This window comes from Choloepus didactylus, chromosome 10 (assembly GCF_015220235.1).
Source record: "Choloepus didactylus isolate mChoDid1 chromosome 10, mChoDid1.pri, whole genome shotgun sequence".
Lineage (NCBI taxonomy): Eukaryota > Metazoa > Chordata > Mammalia > Pilosa > Megalonychidae > Choloepus > Choloepus didactylus.
Window position 1 is genome coordinate 21,763,408 of NC_051316.1, and position 24,813 is coordinate 21,788,220.

The 24,813-nt window shown below is 40.1% G+C and overlaps 1 protein-coding gene across 4 annotated transcripts in view; it reads right to left on the bottom strand.

Annotated features, from left to right (window-relative positions):
• The window catches only part of LOC119505037 (zinc finger protein 782-like), a 59,166-nt gene that overhangs the window by 8,579 nt on the left and 25,774 nt on the right, over positions 1-24,813 (bottom strand). For all 4 annotated transcript variants that reach the window (XM_037797725.1, XM_037797726.1, XM_037797724.1 and 1 more), the window contains one exon: positions 2,112-2,207. In XM_037797725.1, the coding sequence (XP_037653653.1) occupies positions 2,112-2,207 (96 nt within the window). The remainder of the gene's footprint in view (positions 1-2,111; positions 2,208-24,813) is intronic.

Genomic DNA, 24,813 nt, shown 5'->3' on the forward strand with positions numbered 1-24,813 from the left:
TTTACATAATTATTTTGATTCTGAGAACCACTTTGGGTCTTGCAATTTAATAACATCATAGCTTATTTTGATTACTTCTATTACTTTGCTTAGTCTTCTTTTCAAACTTTCTTGCTTTTAATACAAGTATGTGAGCCAAAAATTTTTTTCAAAATTCTCCTACATTTATTATTCAAGGGTCTAATTACCATGATTTCCATTTTTATAACTGTCTGGATATTGTACAATACTAATTTTTATTTATTCTTTGACCAAATAGGTTTTTAAGAGATATATATTCATTATTAGTTTCAAGATAGACATTTGATTTTTTTCATATATATTTTACTGAACAATAATATCTGTACTTTTGGAAACTACTGAAGTTTGACTAAAATACCTTTACTTTTGTGACCATTGAAATGTCATGTAATAGAAGGTTTATTTCTTGTTTTCATAGTACAGAGCTTTGAAAGAGAGATATCAGATTCATTTTAAGAAATATAGTATTCATGACTTTGAAAGCAATGGTCAGCAAACTTCTGTAAAGGTTCAGAGAGTAACTCTAAGGCTTTGCTGTTCATGTGGCTTTTTTTTGGCAAGTATTTAATTATCCCTTATAGTAAATATATACATGCATGGGCATGGCTGGGTTCCAATAAACCTGAGGGCCGTACTTTGCCAAGCATTATTTTAGAGTCTCAGTTTTTATCTACTAACCCTGGTATGATACTAGTGTATATTAAGGTCCACTTGGTCTAATGTGTTTCTATTTCTCCTTATTTCCTGTAGTTTTTTTTGTTGTGTGAATCTTGAGAATTTGTTTGGTGCACAGTTATTCAAAACATTTATCCTCCTTTCAACTTGCCTTCTTTAACATTATCAAAATGCCCTTTTTCTCATCTGTTTTTTGACCCAAATTGAACCTTAAGTAGAAACTTTCCAAATTATGTTTTAGGTGTATCTCTTATATAATCTCATAGCATTTTCTTTTAATAAGTGCCTTTAATCCATTTACCTTAGCTGACAGAGCACATATGTTTGTCTTACTTTATGTTACACTGTATGTTTGTAGAACTTTTGTGCAGAAAACAGTTAACATCGAAGGTTTGAGACTACTATCCTTAGAAAGGCCTGTTTGAAAGGTAGGCTCCTGGCTGGCATCTGGGAACTTAGATTTCAGGTTTCAACATTCCCAGAGCTGACAATAGTGGCTCACTGTGCGAAAACCGAAGAATGTGATTTATGCTAAAGACCTGATTTCCTTCTGGGAGTCTGGAGCTTTGGTAGATGCTAGACACAGGGTGCCTAAGTAAACAGCCCCCATTAAAAACCCTAAGCATTGAGTCTCTAATGAGCTCCCCTGATGGGCAACATGTCACACATATTGTCACAACTTGTTGCTGAGGTAATTAAGCATGTCCTGTGTGACTCCACTGGGAGAGGACTCTTGGAAGCCTGTGACTAGATTCCTCTGGACTACATCTCATGTGTCTTTCCCTTTTGCTGATTTTGCTTTGTATCCTTTCATTTTACTGTATCTTAGCCATAAATATGACTATTTGTTGAGTCCTTAAGTCTCCCTTGTGAATCATAATACCTGGGGGTGGTGCTGGGAACCCTGATACAGCTTTCTAAAAAAATATCTTTAGTAACTTTGCTCTGTATTTCTCTTCTAATAACTAAGAAGGCTGGATTTGGCTCCATTACTTATCTATCCTTATAATTACAATATTTAGCAATTCCTCAACTGCCTATTCATTTAGATGGTATCTAATAATCCCTATTATATAATGATAAGATTGTTTCCTCTCTCTTTCTGATTAACTCCCAATTTAGTTGGTTTAATAACATTATTTTTTATATTTTTTAAAATATACACCCATCACTTACTTTTTTAGCTTTAAATAATAAACTTAATGCCTATATTTTCAAGATTGGAAATTGACATGCTTAAATCCATCCTTTTTGTAAGATTTTCCTTCCACATTTTATTGGATACTTTATTTCTAAAATTCCAATAAAGGCTTCTACAAGAAAAGTACTGAAAAATATTTCAAACTGCCCACCTCTAATTGATCACTTTTGGTCTAATTTCCTTGGATACTTTCTGTCAGTACTAAATAACTCACCTGTATAGCTCCTGTTTAGGAATCCTTCCTCTGATAACCATGAGTCTTCTTCTTTTTCCAATGTGAAGATCAATGCTGGTTTTGTAAAGCAGTACCCTGTAAATTGGAAATGATTTAGAATTTGACTGAGTTGCAAGGGCTTTGAATGTGAAGGAAGGCACAGATCAGAAGTAGCATGCTGAACAGGCTCATTTCACTCATTATGGGGGAAGCGGCAACAGAAAATATTTTCTTCTGCTCAAAAGGACCTATCTCCTTACATCCCTGAATCACAAACCCAAATAATACTAAATTTTAATAAAGGACAACCTGTGGTGTTTCATAAAAGGGATTTCCAGGGAATGTCTATTTCTGGCCATGGTGAAGGACAAGGAACTGATTTAATCCTTTATAACAGACATTTAGAAAACTATGCCAAATATATGCAAGAATAGCTTTTAGACATTGGACAACAGGCAATGCAAAACAGGGATCTTGAAAATAGGGAAACAAATAACATGAGGCCTATGATTATCACAGATAATTGCTAAATTTTCAACACATAGCACATAAAAGGCTACCAAAATAGAGCCTGGCAGACAGTAAGTAAGGAGACAGAATTAGAGGTTTAGGGAATTTGTCAGGTATAATACCAGAGATGAAGAGTTGTACTGAGAGATTGAATCTTAGAGATCTGCTGAAGGTTCTCTTTGAGTCTTTGTGTACTGACTTGTGCAATCTGCCAGCTTGGATATATTATTTTCCCCCAAAAGTCATGTTTTAATCCAATCTTGTGGGATATTTGGATTATGTTGTTTCAGTGGAGATATGACTCACCCAACTGTAGGTGATACTTTTCGCCAGTTTATTTCCATGGAAGTGTGGCCCCACCCATTGTGGGTGGGTCTTGATTAGTTTACTGGAGTCCTTTAAAAAGAGCAGCTGACAGGGACATTTTACAGAGAAGCTAAGAGCTCACGCTGATGCTTAGAGATGCTTGGAGACATTTGCAGATGCTAGACCAGAGTTTGCTCTGGAGAAGCTAAGAGAGACAAGCCCAGAGACATTTTCAAAAAAGCCATTTTGATACCAGACCCTGAAGCAAAGGATCATTAGATGCTAGCCATGTACGTTCCCAGCTAAAAGAGGTTTTCAGGATGCTATCAGCCATTCTTCAATGAAGGGATTCTCTTGCTAATGCCTTAATTTGGACATTTTCATGGCCTTTGGACTGTAAAGTATAACCTAATAAACTCCTTTATAAAAGACAATCCATTTCTGGTATTTTGCATAACAGCAGCATTAGCAAACCAGAACATGTATGCATGTAAGGAAACTACCCAAGGTTGGGGGAAAAATGCTGGAAATGAATAGGCTGAAAAATCACTAAAGCACACACAGAGATGGGATATTTCTCTTCTTGACAGCCAAGGTTGAAAGGCCTCCTAATACCAGAAGGGAACTGCATAATTAGTACTAGACTAAAGTGAACTGTGAATCCAGGAAAGCTTAAAAGCAAACCTTGAAAAGATCAAAGTAATTCCAAGTATTTTAACTACATTGCAGAAATGGCCCCCAAATATTTGAAAGAATACCACATATCCCAGCACTTAACAATAGTAAAAAATGACATCAAGCACAGAATCAAAAACTACCAGGTAGGAATAGAAGCAGGATATATGACTCTTCAAGGAGAAAAATCAACCAATTGCAACAGAATAAGAACTTACATAGCATAAAATCAGCAGTCAGGGTCATTAAAACAGCTATTATACTCCATATATTCAAGAAGATGGAGAAGACCATGAACATGATGAGAAGAGGGAAAAAAAAGTTATATAAAGCTTCAAACTGAAATTCTAGTTATAAAAATAAAATATCTGAAATGAGAAAGCAAACCAACCAACCAACAAACAAACAAGAAAACAGTGGATAGGATTAGGAACAGTAGACACAACAAAAGGAAAGATCAATGGCATCGACAGACTGGTGAATTTATGAACACAGCATGTATGACCTGTGGGATAATATAAGCAGTCCAACATGTGTATGACTGGGTTTCCAGACGAAAAAGAGAAGTGGATAGAAGAAAACCATGTCAGAAATAATAGCCAAAATGTTCCAATTTCAACGATGCATATAAATCCACAGATCTAAGAAGCCAAATGAATGCCCAGCTGAAGAAACATGAAGAAAATCACACTAAAGTATATTACAATCAAATTGCTAAAAAGAGAAAATCTTAAGCACACTGAAAAAAGACATAATATGTACACAGGAATAAAGATAAAGTGAAAGCCAACTACTTCTCAGAAATTAAGCAACTCAAGTGACACTTTTAAAAACTAAAAAAGTCAACCTATTATTTTTCAGAAACTTAAATCTGCCAAAGTGATCCTATGGCACATAAGTCCCAAAATCTAGACACAACAACCTCTTCAAGAACATCAACCAGATGTAGCCCTCTTACACATATTGTCAACACCCTTTTTCAATAAGAGTAAGTTAGGGTTATCATTGCCTAGACATCCCTGAAGATCAAGAAAGTGATTAAATCAGAGGAAGGGGTAGCTACAGACAAGACAGGATTTAACAAAGGATTATGAATACTGAATCTTTATATAAATTTTTTTAAGATGCTAGGGTATTAAAATACCTAGAAGGAAATAACTGAAATGGTGAAACTGTAATCCATAATAGTCTTTGGAATTTGCTCTGTAACTACTTGGTAAATTGTACTTTGAAACTTGTCACCTTTCTGTATATATGTTGTGTCTCACAGTAAGGAAATAGCTGAAACTGTAGAACAGTAATCCATAACATTCTTTGAAATTTGCTAACTACCCGTTAAACCGTACTTTGAAAGCTACCACCATTCTATATAAATGTTATATTTCTCAATAAAAAAATGTAAAAACAAAAAAGAAAGTCAACATAGCAAATATGTTTTCAATCTGAAAAAAGCTGAAAGTATTTCACACCACTTTATGTGTATTACCAAAAAAGTTTAAAGAAATTCTTCACAGAGAAGAAAAATAATAAGAGATGGAAATTTAGATCTACAAAAAGAAAGAACACCATATAATCTAGAAACACGAGAATAATTTTAGAACACTTTTAAAAAGACAATTTAGGAATAAACTTAACCAAGGACATAAAAGACCTCTAAACAGGAAATCACAAAAATTTACAAAAAGACATAAACAGGACCTACATAGGTGGAAAAATATTCCATGCTGATGGATAGAATGACTAAACTTCAATGAAGGGTATGTCTTCTGCAATGAGAGACTTAAATCAGCTGGATATAATCCAATCAGATGAAGACTTTTAAGGGAGAAGAGGGATAACCTTCATTTCTTCTTCAGCTAGCCAGCGTCTCCTCAGGAGTTCATCGAACACCTTCACCGGAGATGGCAGTTTGCTGCCTGCCCTACAGAATTTGGACTCGTACATCCCCACAGTCTGTGAGACACTTTTATAAAATCTTATATTTACAGATGTCTCTTCTTGGTTCTGTTTTCCAAGAGAACCCTAACTAATACAGCTTGGTACCAGGAGTGGGTCATGAGAAACAGAACTTTAAAATGGGCTTTTACAATCGGTTTTGAACTCTGATTACATTCAAAGGCATTAATGACTCCATTTCCAATAATCAAGATGGCACTAGCAGTCCATGGCATGAGGTGGCAATGGAGATACACAAAATACCACCTTTTGATTCTCCTAATCATACTCTTGAACGAGGCAAGACTCTAAGTGACAGTGTTTTTGACACCTTAACAGAGTTTTGTGGAATTAAGAGGTATAATGATATTGGCTGGTTGTTCTGAGGTATGCTGGATAAAGTTATAAGAGAAGGGGACAAGCTGAAGGCCTCAAATTTGAAACTTAAATGCCATATGACAGATGTAAAGGTTTCTATGTGTGCCCTGAAAGAAAATCATATTTCCTGTGGTCACAGACTTGAGGTCTCTGAAAACCAGACTGAGAGTCTCACTGTGGTAGTAGCAGATTTACAACCTAAATGAAAAGCTCAACTTTGCAGGTGTCTGCTGTTAAAATTAGGGCATTGACTGGAAAAGAATGGGATCCTGAAAATTCGGACATCTGGGTTGATAATGGCAGTGGGGACACTGGGACCCTGCATTCTACTGAGTCTTTGCTAGATGTACCTGTGGTGGTTTGCCCCGAGGAAACAGCCTCCCAACCACCTCCAGCCAGCCCTGGGCAGACAACTACCCAACCTCCAGCCTGCCTTGAGGAAAGAGCTTCCCAACCTCCAGTTGTCCCTGAGGAGCCTGCCATCCAACCTCCACCTAAAGAGATTAACCCTTCGGTGCCTGCTAAACCTGTAATCACCTCCCCTGAGGAAACAGCTCTCACTCCTCTGTCTGGAGGGATGAATCCTATCTCACCAGATGAATCTACAATGGAAGGTCCTGAGGTAACTGGCCTGAAGGATTCTTCTAACTCTTTTCACGACCCTCTCCCACAACCACTCTTTTCTTCAAGACCTATAACTAAACTAAAGTCCCCACAAGCCCCAAAGGGTGAGGTACAAAGTGTGACCCATGAGGAAGTATACTATACTCCAAAAGAACTGCACGAGTTTTCCAATTAATATAGACAGAAATCAGAATAATATGTATGAGAATTGTTATTTAGGGTGTGGGATAATGCTGGAAGGAATATAAAGTTAGATGAGGCTGAATTTATTAATATGGGCCCACTAAGCAGAGATTCTGCTCGGGGGACAGAAAGGGCATTAACAATTTGTTTGGGTGGCTGGATGAAACATGGATCAAAAGGTAGCCAACATTACCTGACATCAAAATGGCAGAATTGACTGAGGAAGAGAAAACTTGGGCCTGGTTTACAGACGGTTCAGCATGATATGCATGTAACACCCAAAAGTGCAGCCCCTTTCTGAGATGTCCCTGAAGGACAGTGGTGAGGCGAAATCCTCCTAGTAGGCGGGACTTCGAGCAGTACATATGGTTGTTCATTTTGCTTGGAAGGGGAACTGGCCAGCAGCTGTTGCTAATGGTTTGGCTGGATGGTTCAGGACTTGGAAGGAACATGATTGAAAATTGGTGAAAAAGAAATCTGGGGAAAAGGTATGTAGATAGACCTTTCTGAGTGGGCAAAAAACATGATGATATTTGTGTCCCATGTGAATGCTCACCAGATGATGACTTCAGGAGAGGAAAATTTTAATAACCAAGTGGATAAGATGACCCATTCGGTGGATAACAGTCAGCCTCTTTCCCCAGTCACTCCTGTCATTGCTCAATGGGCTCATGAACAAAGTGGTAATGATGGTAGAGATGGAGGTTATGCATGGGCTCAGCAACATGGACTTCTACTCACCAAGGCTGACCTGGCAATAGCCACTGCTGAGTGTCCAATCTGCCAGCAGTAGAGACCCACCCTCAGTCCCCGATATGGCACCATTCCCCAAGGTGATCAGTCTGCTACCTGGTGGCAGGTTGATTACACTGGACCACTTCCATCATGGAAGGGGCAGCAATTTGTTCTCAGTGGAATAGACACATATTCTAGATATGGGTTTGCCTTCTCTGCACACTATGCTTCTGCAAAAACTACCATCCATGGACTAATGGAATGCCTTATCCACTGTCATGGTATTCCACACAACACTGCCTCTGACCACAGAACCCACTTCACAGCAAATGAAGAGAAGGAATGGGCACATGTTTATGGAATTCTCTGGTCTTACCATGTTCCCCATCATCCACAGACAGCTGGGTTGATGGAAGGGTGGAACAGCCTGTTGGGGATTCAATTATGGCACCAACTAGGTGGCAATACCTTGCAGGGCTGAGGCAGTGTTTTCCAGAAGGCTGCATATGCTCTGAATTGGCATCCACTATATGGTGCTGTTTTTCCCATAGCCAGGATTCATGGGTCCAAGAATCAAGGGGTGGAAACAGGAGTGGCACTCCTAGTGACCCACTGGGAATATTTTTGCTTCTTATCCCTGCAACCTTAAGCTCTGTTGGCCTACAAGTCTTAGTTCAAAAGGAGTTGTGCTTCCACCAGGAGACACAACAATTCCACTGAACTGGAAGTTAAGATTGCCACCTAGCAACTTTGGACTTCTCATACCTCTGAATCAACAGGTAAGGAAGGGGATTACTGTACTTGCTGGAGTGATTGATCCTGACTATCAAGGGGAAATAGCACTGCAACTAAACATGGAGGCAAAGAAAAGTTTTCCTGGAATACAGGAGATCCCCTAGGGTGTCTGTTAGCACTACCATGCCCTGTGATTAAAGTCAATAGAAAACTGCAACAGCCCAATCCAGGCAGGACTACCGATGACCCAGAAATTTCAGGAATAAAAGTTTGGGTCACCCCACCAGGCAAGGAACCACAGTCAGCTAAAGTGCTTGCTGTGGGTAAGGGGAACATGGAATGGGTAATGGAAGAAGGTAGTGATAAATATGAACTACAACCATGCAACCAGTTACAGAAACGAGGACTATGATGGCATGAATACTTCCTCCTTGTTTGTTATTTTCATTTCATACTATTCAAGTTATAGGAAATCAAGTTTAAGAGTCAATGTCCCTAGAGAACCCTAACTAATACACCATATATCTGATAAGAGACTGATATATTGCAAATATAAAGAAATGCTACAACTCAACAACAGTACAAAAAGTCCAATTATAAAATGGGTAAAATACATGAAAAAGTATTTTTCCAAAGAGGAAATACAAATGGCTAAAACACAAACTAAAAATCAGTCATCTTCCCTAGCTATTAGGGAAATTCAAATCAAAACCACAGTGAGACACCATTTCACACCAATTAGAATGGCTACCATTAAACAAACAGGAAAAAATAAATGCTGGAGACGAGGTGGAGAAATTGGAACTCTTATTCATTGCTGGTGGAATGTATAATGGTACAGTCGCTGTGGAAGACAGTTTGGCAGTTCCTCACAAAATTAGATATCAAATTACCCTATGTTCCAGCAATTCCACTTCCTAGTATATACCCAGATTTGAAAGCAGTGACACAAACAGACATTTGTACACCAATGTTAATACCAGCAGTGTTCACAACTGTCAAGAGATGGAAACACTTCAAGTGTCTTACAACAGATGAGTGGATAAACCATAAAATGTGGTATGTATGTACGATGGAATACTATGCAGCAGTAAGAAGGAACAAGGTCCTGAACTGTGGCAACATGGATGGACCTGGAAGATGTAATGCTGAGTAAAATAAGTCAGACATACAAGGAGAGATACTATATGTTAACATTTCTATTAATTCCCTGAACAATGTAAAATCAATGTCTTACCATGTAGAATACTGTGGACCTAGTGACAGACAGAAGCTAGTGGATGGGGAATGATAATCCAATATGTTCAGATATGCTAATGGTGGTGAATTCAAAGGTATGAGAATGGATACAGGTGACAATTGTTTGTTAATGGGATTATAAGTATCAGAGCTTATACTGAAGGCAATAGGATTGAAAGGGGTTATTTAAAGGTGTGTATCCCACAGATCAGCACTACATATATAGATAGGTGCTTGCATGATACAATTCTAAGGTATGACACTAGCACAGAGAGTTGACAACAGAAGGGTATATGGGAAAAATGTATCTATTGCATACTAGGGACTATAATTAATAGGAATACCATACTAGTACCACACAAATACTAGAGATAAATAATTAAGGGCTGAAAAGAGCTACAAAGTTTTTGAGGTCATGAGAAGGGTTTAAAATACAGAGTGATGAGGATTGTACAATTAAATGATAATAATGTGAGATACAGATGGATTATTGTGGACATAACATATGCTATGTGACCTGAGGAACCCCCTACTTTGTAAGTCAAGCCCTCAATATTGAGACTTGCCCTTGTGGAACTTTTGGTTGTAAAGGGGAGGCTAAGCCCACCTATAATTATGCCTAGGAGTCACCTCCAGAGAACCTCTTTTGGTGCTCAAATATGGACTTTCTCTCTAAGCAAAAAAAAAAAAAAAAAAGAAAAAGAAAAAAGAAAAGAAAAAAAGACAATTGAAAATTAAAAACAGTAACAATGTGTTTGGGGTTTATAACATACATAAGTAAAAATATACTATAAAACAGCAGAAAAGATAAAAGACAGAAAATGGAAGAAAAGCATTCTAAGTCTTTGTAACATTTGTGAAGTGATAAAATATTACTTGATGGTATACTATAGTAAGTTAGAAATCAAAAGAAGAAAAAAGGAAGAAACAGTCTGGAAAAATAGTTAGTAAATGCTTATAATTGTGTAAAATAAATTATATTTGGTGCCTCATCATCTTGCCTGGGCTAGTTATAAGTTCCCCATTTGAGCGACCACCCCAATTAATCCCTGCCTTGGGTGTAACAGCAACTAGCAAGGCGAGTGCCTCTGTATGGCTTGAATGATAAAACTGTCCTCAGTGTCCCCAAAAGGCCCTCACCACTTCTGCCCTATGTCCTTCAAAGTTTAAAGCTGCCAATCCTCAGCAGCCAGGGGAAAACCCCTCTACCCCTCCATGGGCCATAATAAAGACAAGGGCTGAGGACACAGAAGCATTCCCCCTCCATCCTCTATTGACCTCGGTGTGAACCTAGGTTGGATAAGCCCCGGCCCCCTACTACCCTCATTCTTCCCTCTCCCTCTCCTGGTCATCTGATCTAATAAAGCCGTCTTTGCTTGCATTCCTGGCTGTCTGACTATCTGTGCTTGAGTCTCTTCACCCAAAGAACTTCCAAATAACATCCAAAAAATTGATGCAGCGAGCAGAATGACTTGGCACTGACTGATAGCAGCCAGGTGGGAATGCATTTAGTCTGCTCTTGGCTTTAAGTGTTTAGCACCATTTAGGAAGGCTTCACCATTTGTTGGTGTTCATTGGCACCACTTTGTGTGGCTCTGTTCTGTGTCTGTCGGTGTTACCCAGGTTACCTGTAGCAAATTGTGGATCTATCAAAGGTCTGCAGAGAGGCATGGGCTGGCTCCCTGGAGACTGCTTAATTCAGCTGCCTGCCTTAGTACGGTAATAAGGAGGACAAGGATCTCTATCACTCCCTGTAAAGGAGCACAGGACTAGGTGAGACCAGTCAAAATTTGGTATAAATTGATTGGCTGTTGTCCTGTGAAGACACAAAGACCCACACAAGATACAGAAAAGGCTGTTACCAGGTCTATGTGCCATAGACCACCCATGGGGTAAGGACTCATGGGCCTCATGTCTGCTGTGTCTGCCAAATCACACAGAGGCCCAAGGATGGCATTATATTGAGATGGGACACTCCATTGGTTAGTCTTCTCTGAACTGTCCCTGACAAACCTTGTCCAAGGGTAGTATAACATTCTCTGGGTTTAGGGAATATTTCCCCTGCCAGAGCACATGGGGAGAGGGTGTACTCTTGACTAGGACAACACTGCACCCCTCTGACCAAGAGGGCAAAAGGGTTTGCAATCCTTATGTTGCTGCTGTTGCTTTTCATCACCAGACCCATGAGTTATATAGAGTCTAATCCTTGGGATGCAATAGGCCAAGAATCTCATGGGCAAATGCAAGGAGCCCATGCACATTGCGATGGCTCCACCTAAGAACCCTGTTTTGATTTGCTAAAGTTGTGGAATGCAATATGCCAGAAATGGGTTGGCTTTTAAAATGGGGATTTATTAACATGAAATTGACAGTTTAGGCATGAAAATGTCCAAATTAAGGCATCAACAGGATGATACTTTGACTCTGAAGACAGGCTGCTAGTATCTGGGACACCTCTGTCACATGGGAAGATGCATGGCTAGTATCTGCTGGTCCTTCGCTCCCAGCTTTTTCACTGCTTTCAGCTTCTGGTTCCAGTGACCTCCTCTCTGAGTTCTCTGTGGGTCCTTTCTCAGCTTCTCTGGGGCTTTTTCTTTCTCTGTGCTTCTCTTGGTTTCATCTCTCTTATCCTCTCATAAAGAACTCCAGTAAAAGGATTAAGACCCACCTTGAATGGGCTGGATCACATCTCAATTGAAATAACCTAACCAAAAGGACCACCTACTAGGTTTGAACACACAGGAATGGATTAAAAGAACATGGCCTTTTCCGGAGTATATAACAGCTCCATACTATGACAGGCCCCAATGAGGTTTACTCCCTACTAAAGAAATGAAAGACAAGCCCAATGTGCTTGGGCTTTGCTGAGCACTGTATCATACCAGCATGCTAAAATGCTAGACTTAGGAGCCCTGGATCTTGGAACCTTGCCCAATGATCTGACCATCCTAGTGTTAATAGCTGCGGCCCCAACCCCTCTGAAATCCATTGGGACACCCTGGAAAGAGAAGCAGCAGTACATGAGACAGAGTAGAGGAACTCCCAGATTTTTCTGGTAACAACCTACAAGGTGAAATGAACCTTGGACGGAGAGGATACTGGAAGTGAAACTAGAAAAACTACCAGACTAGAAATTCAAACCATTCTTAAGGATTTTGTTTAGCAGAAGGGAAAATGGAAGCTGAACGGTTGTAAGAGAATTTCAGTATGGGTCCAAATTATTAGTTAACCCCCCAGGAAATAAGGCAATTGGCTAATGTCACTGAAGACTCTGAGCCCCTCCCCTATTGATTTAAAGAAAAGACACAGCCATCCATAGTGAGTATTACTGCTACAACAGATGCCCATTGGCAAACAATTAATGAGTCCCCATTGTTACTTAAAAAGACTGAGGAGATGCAATGGGCATAACTTTTCTTTGAGAATTCAGACAAAAGAGACCCCAGTTCATCTCCAACCCTGAGAGACCCCAGTTCATCTCCAACCCTGAGGCAAACCCCACTTTGATACCAAGTAGTAGAAAATTTTTGAGATTCCTCCTCTCCCCAAATTACTGGGGAGCATTGCTCAACCTTATCAACCTGGACCATACTGCCTGTGAGGCTGTGGGCAGGGTGGAGTTACTGGCAAAATATGAGGGGGACTCACATCAGAGTCACAGATCCTGGCTTCTCAGGCTCAGGAGACCACCCAACAGGCCACCACCTCTTCCTCCTGCATATCCAAGACCCAGGCTCCTCCCCCCACCCTCAGAGTTGTGACTGTTAGAACAATTCTTATTAAACAGCTACCCCTAGTGGTGGTGCTTCTTGGCTTTTACTTTCCCCACTAGAGGTACTGATGCTTTCATGTGTTGCCTGGAATAAGATCAAAGCTTTGGCTGCCTTGAGGGGCCATACCCAATGGAACCCCAGTGGAACTTCCCCCACAACATATAAACACCACAGTATCGCCTGAAACAAGGTACTGTGGGGCTCTGGCCTATAATCCAAGATCTCCTCAAAGAGAGAGTAATTATACCTACCATCTCCCCATACAATTGCCCTATTCAGCTAGTTCTTAAAGCTTCCACCAATGAAGAGTAACCATCAGTTATACCAACCTTAATGCTCAAATCCTGCCCATTAAATCTCCTATTCCTAATATCATCTAAAAAAATAAAAAAAAAACAACAAAAAAGATATACACAGGAGCATGGGCAGTTGATTCTTGACAACATGTTTTACTCAGTGCCAATAATTAAAAAAACCCTAACTCCTGCTGCCACGACCATCACAAATAGTCTTTTACAAAACCCATAATGGCTGACTTTTGGAAAGATGGCAGATTAGGAGAGGCAGAGCAAAATTTTCCTTCATGGAAAACACTAGATAACGGAAAGAAAGCGCTGCAGAACAGCAGTTTCAAGCTGCCACTGGTCAGGCAGGGACTTCTACACCACATAGAGAGGACCTAGCTAGACAGGTTGAGAGACTGCATTTAGAACAAGTGAGTGTTCGGCCCAGAATGCCACTGGGGATGGATGCAAAATGGGGCAGCTTTCTACGCCCCGCATACCCATCTCAGCAGTTGGCTGGAAGGAAAACTCTTCCAGAGCTCCTATGATGGAACTTGGGATTTGACAGGCTTGTGACCACAATCACTCTTCCTCCACAGAAGCCTCTTGGTGTGCACAGCCAAAAGGCAAGAGCACCACAAAGAAGTGCCAGGAGCTGCAGCCTAACCCCAGGGACTCAGGGGCTCACAGCAGACAAGGACTGTGGTGTATTTAGGCTTGAAGATGAGACATGCAACTCCACAGCCCCAGAGAAGTCTGCCCAGAGCCCTGGGAATTGCTGGAACCACCGTGCCCTGGCGTGGACTACCTGCCAAACTTCACAGGACCCACCCCTCTCCACAGGGTAGGCAGTTCCCAGTGCACACGGAAAATTGGTGCCCTGATTGCATTTCCACCCAGTCTTTGACCCCACTCAGTGCATAGAAGTTGGGGGAGAACTGGCTTGAGGGAAAGAGATGGCTCAAGAGTGATACCTGCTGGTAGGACAGGGAAAATTCACTCCACCAAGCTACAGCTCTACCAAATTGTAGAAAAATGTTCAAATACTCCTGCATATCCTAACATATAATAGCAAATGCCACAAGGGCAACAACAGAAAATTATAAAGCATATGAAGAAGCCAGAAGTAATGAACAACACAAATGACCAAATTAAAAAGCCAGAGGAGACACAGAACATGGAACAATTAATGAAAGAAGTATACAAAAATCTCCCAAACAACTTCAAAGAGATGAATAAGGACATAAAGGACATCAAGAAGACCCTAGAAGAGGTTAAAAAATAATTTGAAAGAGTAAATTAAAAGAATAGCAGATCTTATGGAAATGAAAGACACTATACCAAATTAAAAATACTTTTGACATACACCAGCAGATCTGAAGAGGCAAAGGAAAGAATTAGTGAATTTCAGGACAGGGCAATGGACTGTGAAAGCACAAGAGAACAAATGGTGAAAAAAAATCAAAAAATTTGAAGTGGATCTCAGGGAAATGATGGACAACGTGAAGCACACAAATATAAGAATCATTGGTGTATTAGAAGATGAAGAGAAGAGTAAAGGGCTAGGAAGAGTATTCAAAGACATTGTTGGGGAAAACATCCCAACCCAAATAAATGACATAAATACACAAATCAGACATGACCAATGAACTCCAAATAGGATAAATACAAATAAAACCACTCTGAGACATATTTTGATCAAAATCTCAAATGCTAAAAAAGAGAAAGTTCTTAAAGCAGCAAGAGAGAGAGGGGATTCACCACACACAAGGGAAACAACATAAGACTAAGCACTGACTACTCAGCAGGCACCATGGAGTTGAGAAAGCAGTGGTTTAACATAGTCAAAATTCTGAAAGAGAAAAACTGCCAGCCAAGAAGTCTTTATCCAACAAATCTCTACTTCAAAATTGAGGAAGAGTTTGAAATTTTCACAGACAAACACATGCTGAGAGAATTTGTTAACAAGAATCCTACTCTGCAAGAAATACTACAGGGAGCTCTACCAGATGAGAAATAAAAGAAAGGAGAGGCCTACATAAGGGCACAGAACTTAAAAAAGAGTATTAGTTAGGTTAACTTAAAGGAAATAAAGATAGAGGGGGAAAAATAGATCTGACAACTAAAAACCAAAGGATAAGATGGCTGACTCAAGAACTGCCTTCAGAGTAATAACATTGAGTGTGAATGGATTAAACTCCCCAATTAAAAGATACAGATTGGCAGAATGGATAGTAACAGTATGAATCATCAATATGTCATATCAGGAACAAGAAGATATGGCCCAGTCAAAGTAAGAAACTAACATTTCAACTGAGATTCAGGCATTGAAACAACTAATTATAGATGTTCAAACAAATCTTTTAAATCAAATCAATGAGGTAAGAGAAAATATGACAAAAGAGGTGAAGGATATAAAGACGACAATGGGGGATCATAAGGAAGAATTCGTAAGCTTGAAAAAACAAATGGCAGAACCTCTGGGAATGAAAGGCACAATAGAAGAGATGAAAAACACAATGGAGACATACAACAGCAGACTTGGAGAGGCAGAAGAATGGATTAGTGAGATGGAGAACAGCACATCTGAAATCCTGCACACAAAGCAACAGAGAGGGAAAAGAATGGAAAAATATGAGCAGTCTCAGGGAAATGAACGACAACATAAAGCACACAAAGATACATGTTTTAGCTGTTCCAAAAGGAGAAGAGAAGGGGAAAGCCACAGAAGGAATAATAGATGAAATAATCAATGAAAATTTCTCAACTCTTATGAAAGACATAAAATTACAGATCTAAGAAGTACAGCATATCCCACACAGAATTGATCCAAATAGACCTACTCCAAGACACTTACTAATCAGATTTTCCAATGTCAAAGACAAAGAGAGAATTCTGAAAGCAGCAAGAGAGAAGCAATGCATCACATACAAGGGAAGCTCAATAAGACTAAGTGTGGATCTCTCAGTAGAAACTATGGAGGCAAGAAGGCAGTGGTATGACATATTCAAGATACTGAAAGAGAAAAATGGCCAATCAAGAATCCTACATCTGGCAAAACTGTCCTTCAAAAATCAGGGAGACTTTAAAATATTTACAGATAAAAAGAAACTAAGAGAGTTTGTGAACAGGAGACCTCCTCAACAGGAAATACTAAAGGGAGTGCTACAGACAGATGGGAAAAGACAGGAGAGAGGTTTGGAGAAGAGTGTAGAAATGAAGATATCAGGAGATAGAAAAAGGGTAGAGATTGGGCATTTGATGTTGAAGGAGTATAGAATGTTCTAGACTGTGTAGATCTGAAAAAGGATAGCACAATACTGAGTGATGGCAGCAAAATATTTTAAGTACACTTGAAAAAGATGACTGTAAATGCAGTTGAAAGAGGAAGGTTAGGGGTTTGTATGACACCAGAAGGAAAGGTAGAAGATAAAGACTAGAACTGTATAACTTAGTGAAACCTAGAATGGTCAATGATTGTGATTAAATGCACAAATATAAGAATGTTTTTGCATGAGGGTGCAGCAAGACGGAATGAAGTTGTGAGGTATGCAACATAGTGAATGGACTGTGAGGACAGTAGGTTGAATGAAATAAGCCAGAAACGAAAAGACAAATATTATAATGCCTAACTAACATGGACTAATAATAATGTGTAAACTCTGAGAATTGCATCTGGAAGCATGGGTTATATGGGAAAGGCTTATGTAAATGTTCCTAGATTGTATGCTCCTCTAGCAGTCATATTTATTCATCAGTTTTAACAGTTATTTCCAAATTTTGAGATTCTGAGCTGTTTGTGTGTGATATGGTTGGTACCTGGAGCTTCAGGTGTCTGTGTGGCACCTGGGACTTGGAGCCAGAGTTTGGCAGCTGTAAGTGTCGGCACTGCCCCATGAATCAACTGCTAAAGAGGCTGAAAATGAGATCAGGTTTCGATTAGAGATATGAACAAAATGGACTTGGTTGAGATTCTGGTAGATCAGACTATAAGGTAGAAGATGATATTAACCGTGTTTTAAAATTTTGGCTTCTGTGTGGGACCAAAGGAAGAGATAGTTATATGGTGCAAAATCTTTATTTTCTGTAGCACACTATATAATTTAAACTGTATGGTCAGTTTACTCAAATGCCATGATTATTACATGGAATCTTGACTAGGAGTGAGAACTTGTTGGTTTGTACAAGTCAGCATGAAGCCCTGATACAACCCAGAGTAATCTGGGCAGAGAATAAAAAGTATTTGCAAAGTCCCCTTGAGGGACTGTGGAAAAATGTGGAAATATTAAACTCCAGCTGGGAATTCCCGATATTCTCGCAAGCACTGGGGACCACCAGCTTAGTAGTCTGAGAATTCAATCTTGGCACTTGCCCTTACTGAGCCTGTTACTGCAAAGGAGAGGATATGTGTACTCGTAGTTGTGCCTAAGGGTCACTCCCAGAGGGCCTCTTTTACTCAGAAGTGTCCTATTTCTGTAAGCCAACTCAGCAGGTAAATTCACTGCCCTCATCCCTACATGGGACATGACTCCCTGGGGTATAAATCTCCCTGGATATGTGAACCGTGACTCTCAGGGATGAGGCTGGACCCTGCATCATGTTATTGAGAAAGACTTCTGGACCAAAAGGGGGAAAAGAATTGAAACAAAAGAAAGTTTCAGTGGCTGAGAGATTCCAAATGGAGTCAAGAGGTCATTATGGAGGTAACTCTTATGAGTTATATAATATCCCTTTTTAGTTTTTATTTTAAGATAGTTAGAAGGAAATATCTGAAACTGTTGAATTGTAATCCAGTATCCTTGATTCTTGAAGGCGATCGCATAACTATATAGCTTATATGGAGTGATCGTGTGAATATGAAAACCTTAGGGCTTACACTCCCTTTACCAATCATGTGGACAAATGAGTAGAAAAATGGGGACAAAAAGTAAATGAATATGGAGGAGGGGTGTATGGGGTGTTTTGGGTGTTCTTTTAATTTTTATTTTTGTTCTTATTTTTATTTTTTTGAGTAACGAAAAAGTTCAAAAATTGATTGTGGTAATGAATGCACAACTATATGATGATACTGTGAACAACTGTTTTACACTCTGGATGACTGTATGTACATGAATATATTTCAATTTTTAAAATTTAAAAAAAAGTAAATGAGGTGGGTTGCCAGTTTGTATATATTACGTCCCTCAGAAAAAGCCATATTCTTTGATACAATCTTTTGTGGGCAGACATGTTGGTGTTGATTAGATTGTAATTATTTGATTGAGTCTTTCCATGGAGATGCGACACACCAAAGTGTAGGTGATAACTCTGGCTGGATAATTTCCACAGAGGTGTGGCTCTGCCCATTCAGCGTGGGCCTTGACAAGTTTACTAGAGCACTACATAAGCTCAGACAGGAGTGAGCTTGCTACAGCTAAGAGGGTCACTTTGAAGAACGCACAGGAGCCGAGACAGACATTATAAAGATGGCCGTTGGAAGCTGATGCAGACATTTTGGAGAATGCCATTTTGGAACACAACCTGGGAGCAAGCAGACACCAGCCACATGCCTTCCCAACTAACAGGGGTTTTCCAGACACCATTGGCCATCTTCCACTGAGGGTACCCAATTGTCGATGCATTACCTTGGATACTTTATGGCCTTAAGACTATAACTGCTTAACCAAATAAAAAGCCAATGTATTTCTGGTGTTTTGCATTCTGGCAGCATTAGCAAACCGGAACAGGTGGGTATAAGGGATATGGGATGTTTTGAGTGTTCTCTTTGACTTTTATTTTTATTCTCATTTTCACTTTTATTTTTTGGAGTAATGAAAATGTTCAAAAATGATTGTGGTATTCAATGTACAACTATAAGATGAAACTGTGAACAACTGTTGTACACTTTGGATGACTGTATGGTATGTGAATATATTTCATTAAAATTACATTTTAAAAAAAAGGTGAACAGGCAGCCAGCACAATGAGACAAAATATTTGGAAACCATGTATCTGATAAGACATTGATATCTTGCATGTATCAAGAAATCCTACAACTCAACGACAATAGTACAAACAGCCCAATTATAAAATGGCCAAAAGATATAAAAAACATTTCTCCTAACAGGAAATATAAATGGCTACAAAACACATGAAAAAGTGTTCATCTTCACTATCTGTTAGGGAAATGCAAATCAGGACCACAACGAGATATCACTTCACACCAGTAAGAATGTCTGCCATTAAACAAAGAGGAAACTACAAATGCTGGTGAGGAGATAGAGAAATTGAAATGCTTATTCATTGCTGGTGGGACTGTATAATGGTACAGCTGCTGTGGAAGACACTTTGGAGTGTTTCAGAAAACTAAATATTGATTTACATTGTGAACCAGCAATTTCACTTCTCAATAAATACCCAGAAGATCTGAAAGCAATCACATGAACAGACCTTTGCACACCAATATTCATAGTGGTACTGTTCACAGTTGCCAAGAGTTGTAAACAATCCAAGTGTCCTTCAACAGATGAGTGGGTAAACAAAATGTGATATATACATATGATGGAATACCATGCAGCAGTAAGAAGGAATGAGGTCCTGAAACATATGACAACATGGATGAACCCTGAATACATAATGCTGAGTGAAATAAGCCAGACACAAAAGGAGAGATAGTGCATGTTACCATTAATTTGAACTCCAGGAATAATGCAAAATAAGTGTCTTATAATGTGGAATATAGAGGACCTAGAGATAAACAGAAGCTAGTGAACAGGGAATGATAATCTAATGTGTACAGACATGATAATGAGAATGAACTTAACGGTATGGGAATGGATAGGTGTGACTATGCTTCCTTAATGGGATTAGAAGTATCAGTGCTGCATTGAAAGGGAACAGGTTTGAAAGTGGTTGTTTAAAGGCATGTAACCCACAAAGTAGCACTACAAACATAAATAAGTATTGGCATGATATAATTATATAAGGTATGACACTGGTACAAAGAGGTAACAATAGAGTTGTATCTGGAAAAACTACCCATTACATATTAAAGACTGTATTTACTAGGAATATCTTACTAGCACTACACTAATACTAGGGATGAATAATTAGCAGCTGAAAAGAGCTCTGGAGTGTTTTATGATATGATAATTATATAAAATTGAGAGTGATGATGATTGTACAATTAAGTGAAGATAAAGTGAAAAACTTTATCTTGGGACAGAATATATGTTATGTGAAATTAGGAACCCACTACTTAAAAAATCAGGTCCTCAACTTGAGGCTTGCTCTTGTGACTCTTAGGGCCATAAATGGGAGACTAAGCCTTCATATAGTTATGCCGAAGAGGCACCTAGAGAGAACCTCTTGTGTTGCTCAAATGCGGCCTTTTTCTCTCTAAGCCCAACTTGGCAAATAAATTCATTAACCTCCCCCAGTGTGGGTTATGACTCCCAGGGGAATGAATTTCCCTGGTGATGTGGGATATGAATCCCAGGAATGAACCTGGCCCTGGCATGAAGGGATTTAAAATGACTACTTGACTAAAAGGGGGAAAAGAATGGTAACAGAGAACTCAAATACAGTCAAGAGGCAATTCCTGGAGGTTTCTTTTATGCAAGCTTCAGCTAGATATCCCAAATGGCCACATTATGCCATGCCCTTACCAACAACAGTTCCAAAAATACCTAGTTCCCTATTGGAGATTATATAAAAGATTCTCTCACTAAGTTTTTTTTCTCAGAGACTTAAATCCACCACAGCTTTTCTATGCCAGACAGCTCCTAAAATACAGAGGCAAAAGTCTCTTTAAGAACAGCAATCAGATGCAGCCCCCTTCCCCATGATGTCGACATCCCCTTTCAATGTGAAACAGTTGGGGTGGTCACTGCTTAGACACCCCTGAAAATTGAGAAAGTGACTGGACGAGAGGAAGGGGTAGCAAGAGATAGGATTTAACAGGATTACGAATACTGAAAATTTATATAAACATATATATATATACACACACATCAGATGCTAGGGTACTGGAATAGCTAGAAGGAAATAACTCAAACTGTAGAATAGTAACCTATAACATTCTTTGAAATTTGCTCTATACCTATTCATTGAACTGTGCTTTGAAAGTTGGCATCTTTGTGTACGTGTCCTATATTTCACAATAAGGAAAGAACTGAAACTGTGGGATTGTAACCCATAACATTTTTTGAAATTACCTATATAACTGCTTATTGAGATGTACTTTTGAAAGTTAACACCTTTGTATATATGTGTTATACTTTACAACAATGGAAATAACTAAAATTGTGGAAATGTAATCCATAACATTCTTTGAAATTTGCTCTCTAAATAGTTTAAATCATACTTTGAATGTTATCACTGTTACATATAAGTTAAAGTTCACAATTTTTAAAAATGCATTTTAAAAAACCACTTAATAATGGCACTACATAGCTAAGATCTGATAATGGGGAGACTCTAAAGAGAGCCTCCTGGAGGACCTAGCCAAACTCACATATCATTTACAAAAGGGAGACTGAGCAACAGCATCCCATAAAATATAAGGACCATCATACTCTGTCAAACTCCTGGATATCAACTAGCCCCCTAAGGCCAGCAAGATTCCTACCACCATCAAATACAAGTCCAATTTAAGGCATGCACAACACCTAGGAGGCTTAATCTGGAGGTAACAAGTCCACATATCTCACTCTTACTACAGCCCACATACAAAATCACATGTACATCTGCAGCTTTCTACTGGGGAGAGTCCCAAAAATTCACCTTAGTATTGGCACAACAGGCCATTTCCCACGCCATGTCCCTCATCCCACTGGGAACGCATTTTAGATTAGAGGTCGTTGCTATCTCCAAATATGCCTCTTGAAGTCTGTATTAGTCAGGGTTCTCTAGGGAAATAGAACCAACAGGAGATATCTGTAAATACGAGATTCTGCAAAATTGTCTCATGCATCTGTGAGGATGCATGAGTCCAAATTCCACAGAGAAGGAGCAAGCTGGCAACTCCGATGAAGGTCCTTGATGAACTCCCCAGGAGAGGCTGGCTAGCCAAAGAAGAAAGTTCACTCTCTTCTCCCCTAAAAAGTCTTCAACTGATTGGATTAAATCCAACTTTCGGGAATTCTCTAATGGCAAAGACACTCTCTTCAGTGATATAATCAGCCCAGATGCAATCAATTGTCTAAAGATTTAATAAACCAGCCCTCTGGTTTATTAGCCAGCCACAAATGTCCTTGCAGTAATGGTTAGGACAGTGCTTGCCTGACCAGACAACTGAGCACCATCACCTAGCCAAATTGATACATGAACCAAAACATCACAGAGTCCTTGGTCTATGCATGACAAATCCTGGCTGCTTATTGCCCTCTTTTAAAAAACAAAAGTGCTTACAGGGCCATGACTGTTCGGCCTGTAGATACAGACTCCCATAATTCCATGGGAGAGAGAGAGTTCCCAGCAGAAACTCACTATGGCCACAGAAGCCTCACTGGTGATATGGAAATAGAACAAACAGGGTTAAACCTAACAAACAGGGCTTTTCCAAACTGCAAGAGGATGTGGTTTCTCCAATGCTTAGTCCCTTGCCACAGATCTTGAGATGCTGGCAATAGTGCCCCATTGCCCCTCATCTAGCCAAGTGGGGAGCCACTCGGGACCAACTGTCTATCTTGGAAAGGGAGTTGGTATATCTCACTCCTGGCAACATTATCATCATAAGCAATGCAGCACACTAGAGGGCCACAGCCTATCTCCAGGCCTCAAACACTATACTTATCAAAGATGACTGTTCGAGGTCTACACAGTTCGCAAAGCTGAAAATGGTTCAGTTATACCTCCAGGATGCACTCAGCTGTCAGCTACTCAATCTCAGAATCTTTACTGATTCTTGGGCTGTAGCCAAGGGCTGGCAGGAGGGTCAGGCAATGGAAACAAAATAATTTTCTCATACAACAAAGGCCCTCATGGGGGTTTCCAATTTGGAAACAGCAAGCAGCCTCACCCATTTCCACACATGCTCAACTCACCACACTGGAGTCACTACTCAATGACACTACTGATCATCTACATAAAATTCCTTCTTACACAGCATATCTGGCATGTCCCTCAGAGACTGCCCACTCAGGTCCCTAAATCTTCCCCTACCAGCAGTCTGGGTCCATAGCACTGTAGGACTCAGGGGCTTCTCTGGCCTGGTGGAGGGGACACATAAAAAGGAATTGCTTAGGAGGCGGGGCAAGATGGCAGACTGGTGAGCTGTATGTTTTAGTTACTCCTCCAGGAAAGTAGGTAAAAAGCCAGGAACTGCGTGGACTGGACACCACAGAGCAATCTGTCTTTGGGCATACTTCATACAACACTCATGAAAACGTGGAACTGCTGAGATCAGCGAAATCTGTAAGTTTTTGCGGCCAGGGGACCCGCGCCCCTCCCTGCCAGGCTCAGTCCCGGGGGAGGAGGGGCTGTCAGCTCCAGGAAGGAGAAGGGAGAATTGCAGTGGCTGCTCTCATCGGAAACTCATTCTACTGATTCAAACTCCAACCATAGATAGACTGAGGCCAGACACCAGAGACTCTGAGAGCAGCCAGCCCAGCAGAGAGGAGACGGGCATAGAAGGAAAACAACACGAGAAGCTCCAAAGTAAAAGCAGAGGATTTTTGGAGTTCTGGGGAACACAGAAAGGGGAAGGGCGGAGATCAGGCCTTGAGGCGCATATGCAAATCCCGAAGCAAGGCTGATCTCTCTGCCCAGGGCACCTTTCCTTAATGGCCCTGGTTGCTTTGTCTATTAGCATTTCAATAACCCATTAGATCTCTGAGGAGGGCCGTTTTTTTTCTTTTTTTTTAAATCCTTTTTGCTTTTTCTAAAACAATTACTCTAAGAAGCTCAATACAGAAAGCTTCAAAGAATTGAAATTTGGGCACGTCAAGTCAAGAGCAGAACTAAGAGAGCTCTGAGACAAAAGGCAATAATCCAGTGGCTGAGAAAATTCACTAAACAACACAACTTCCCAAAAAATGGGGGGTGTCCGCTCACAGCCACCATCCTGGTGGACAGGAAACACTCCTGCCCATCGCCAGCCCCATAGCCCAGAGCTGCCCCAGACAACCCAGTGTGACGGAAGTGCTTCAAATAACAGGCACACACCACAAAACTGGGCGTGGACATTAGCCTTCCCTGCAATCTCAGCTGAATGTCCCAGAGCTGGGAAGGGGGAGCAGTGTGAATTAACAGAGCCCCATTCAGCCATCATTTGAGCAGACTGGGAGCCTCCCAACACAGCCCAGCAGCCCAGAACTGCCCTGGGGGGACGGCACTCACCTGTGA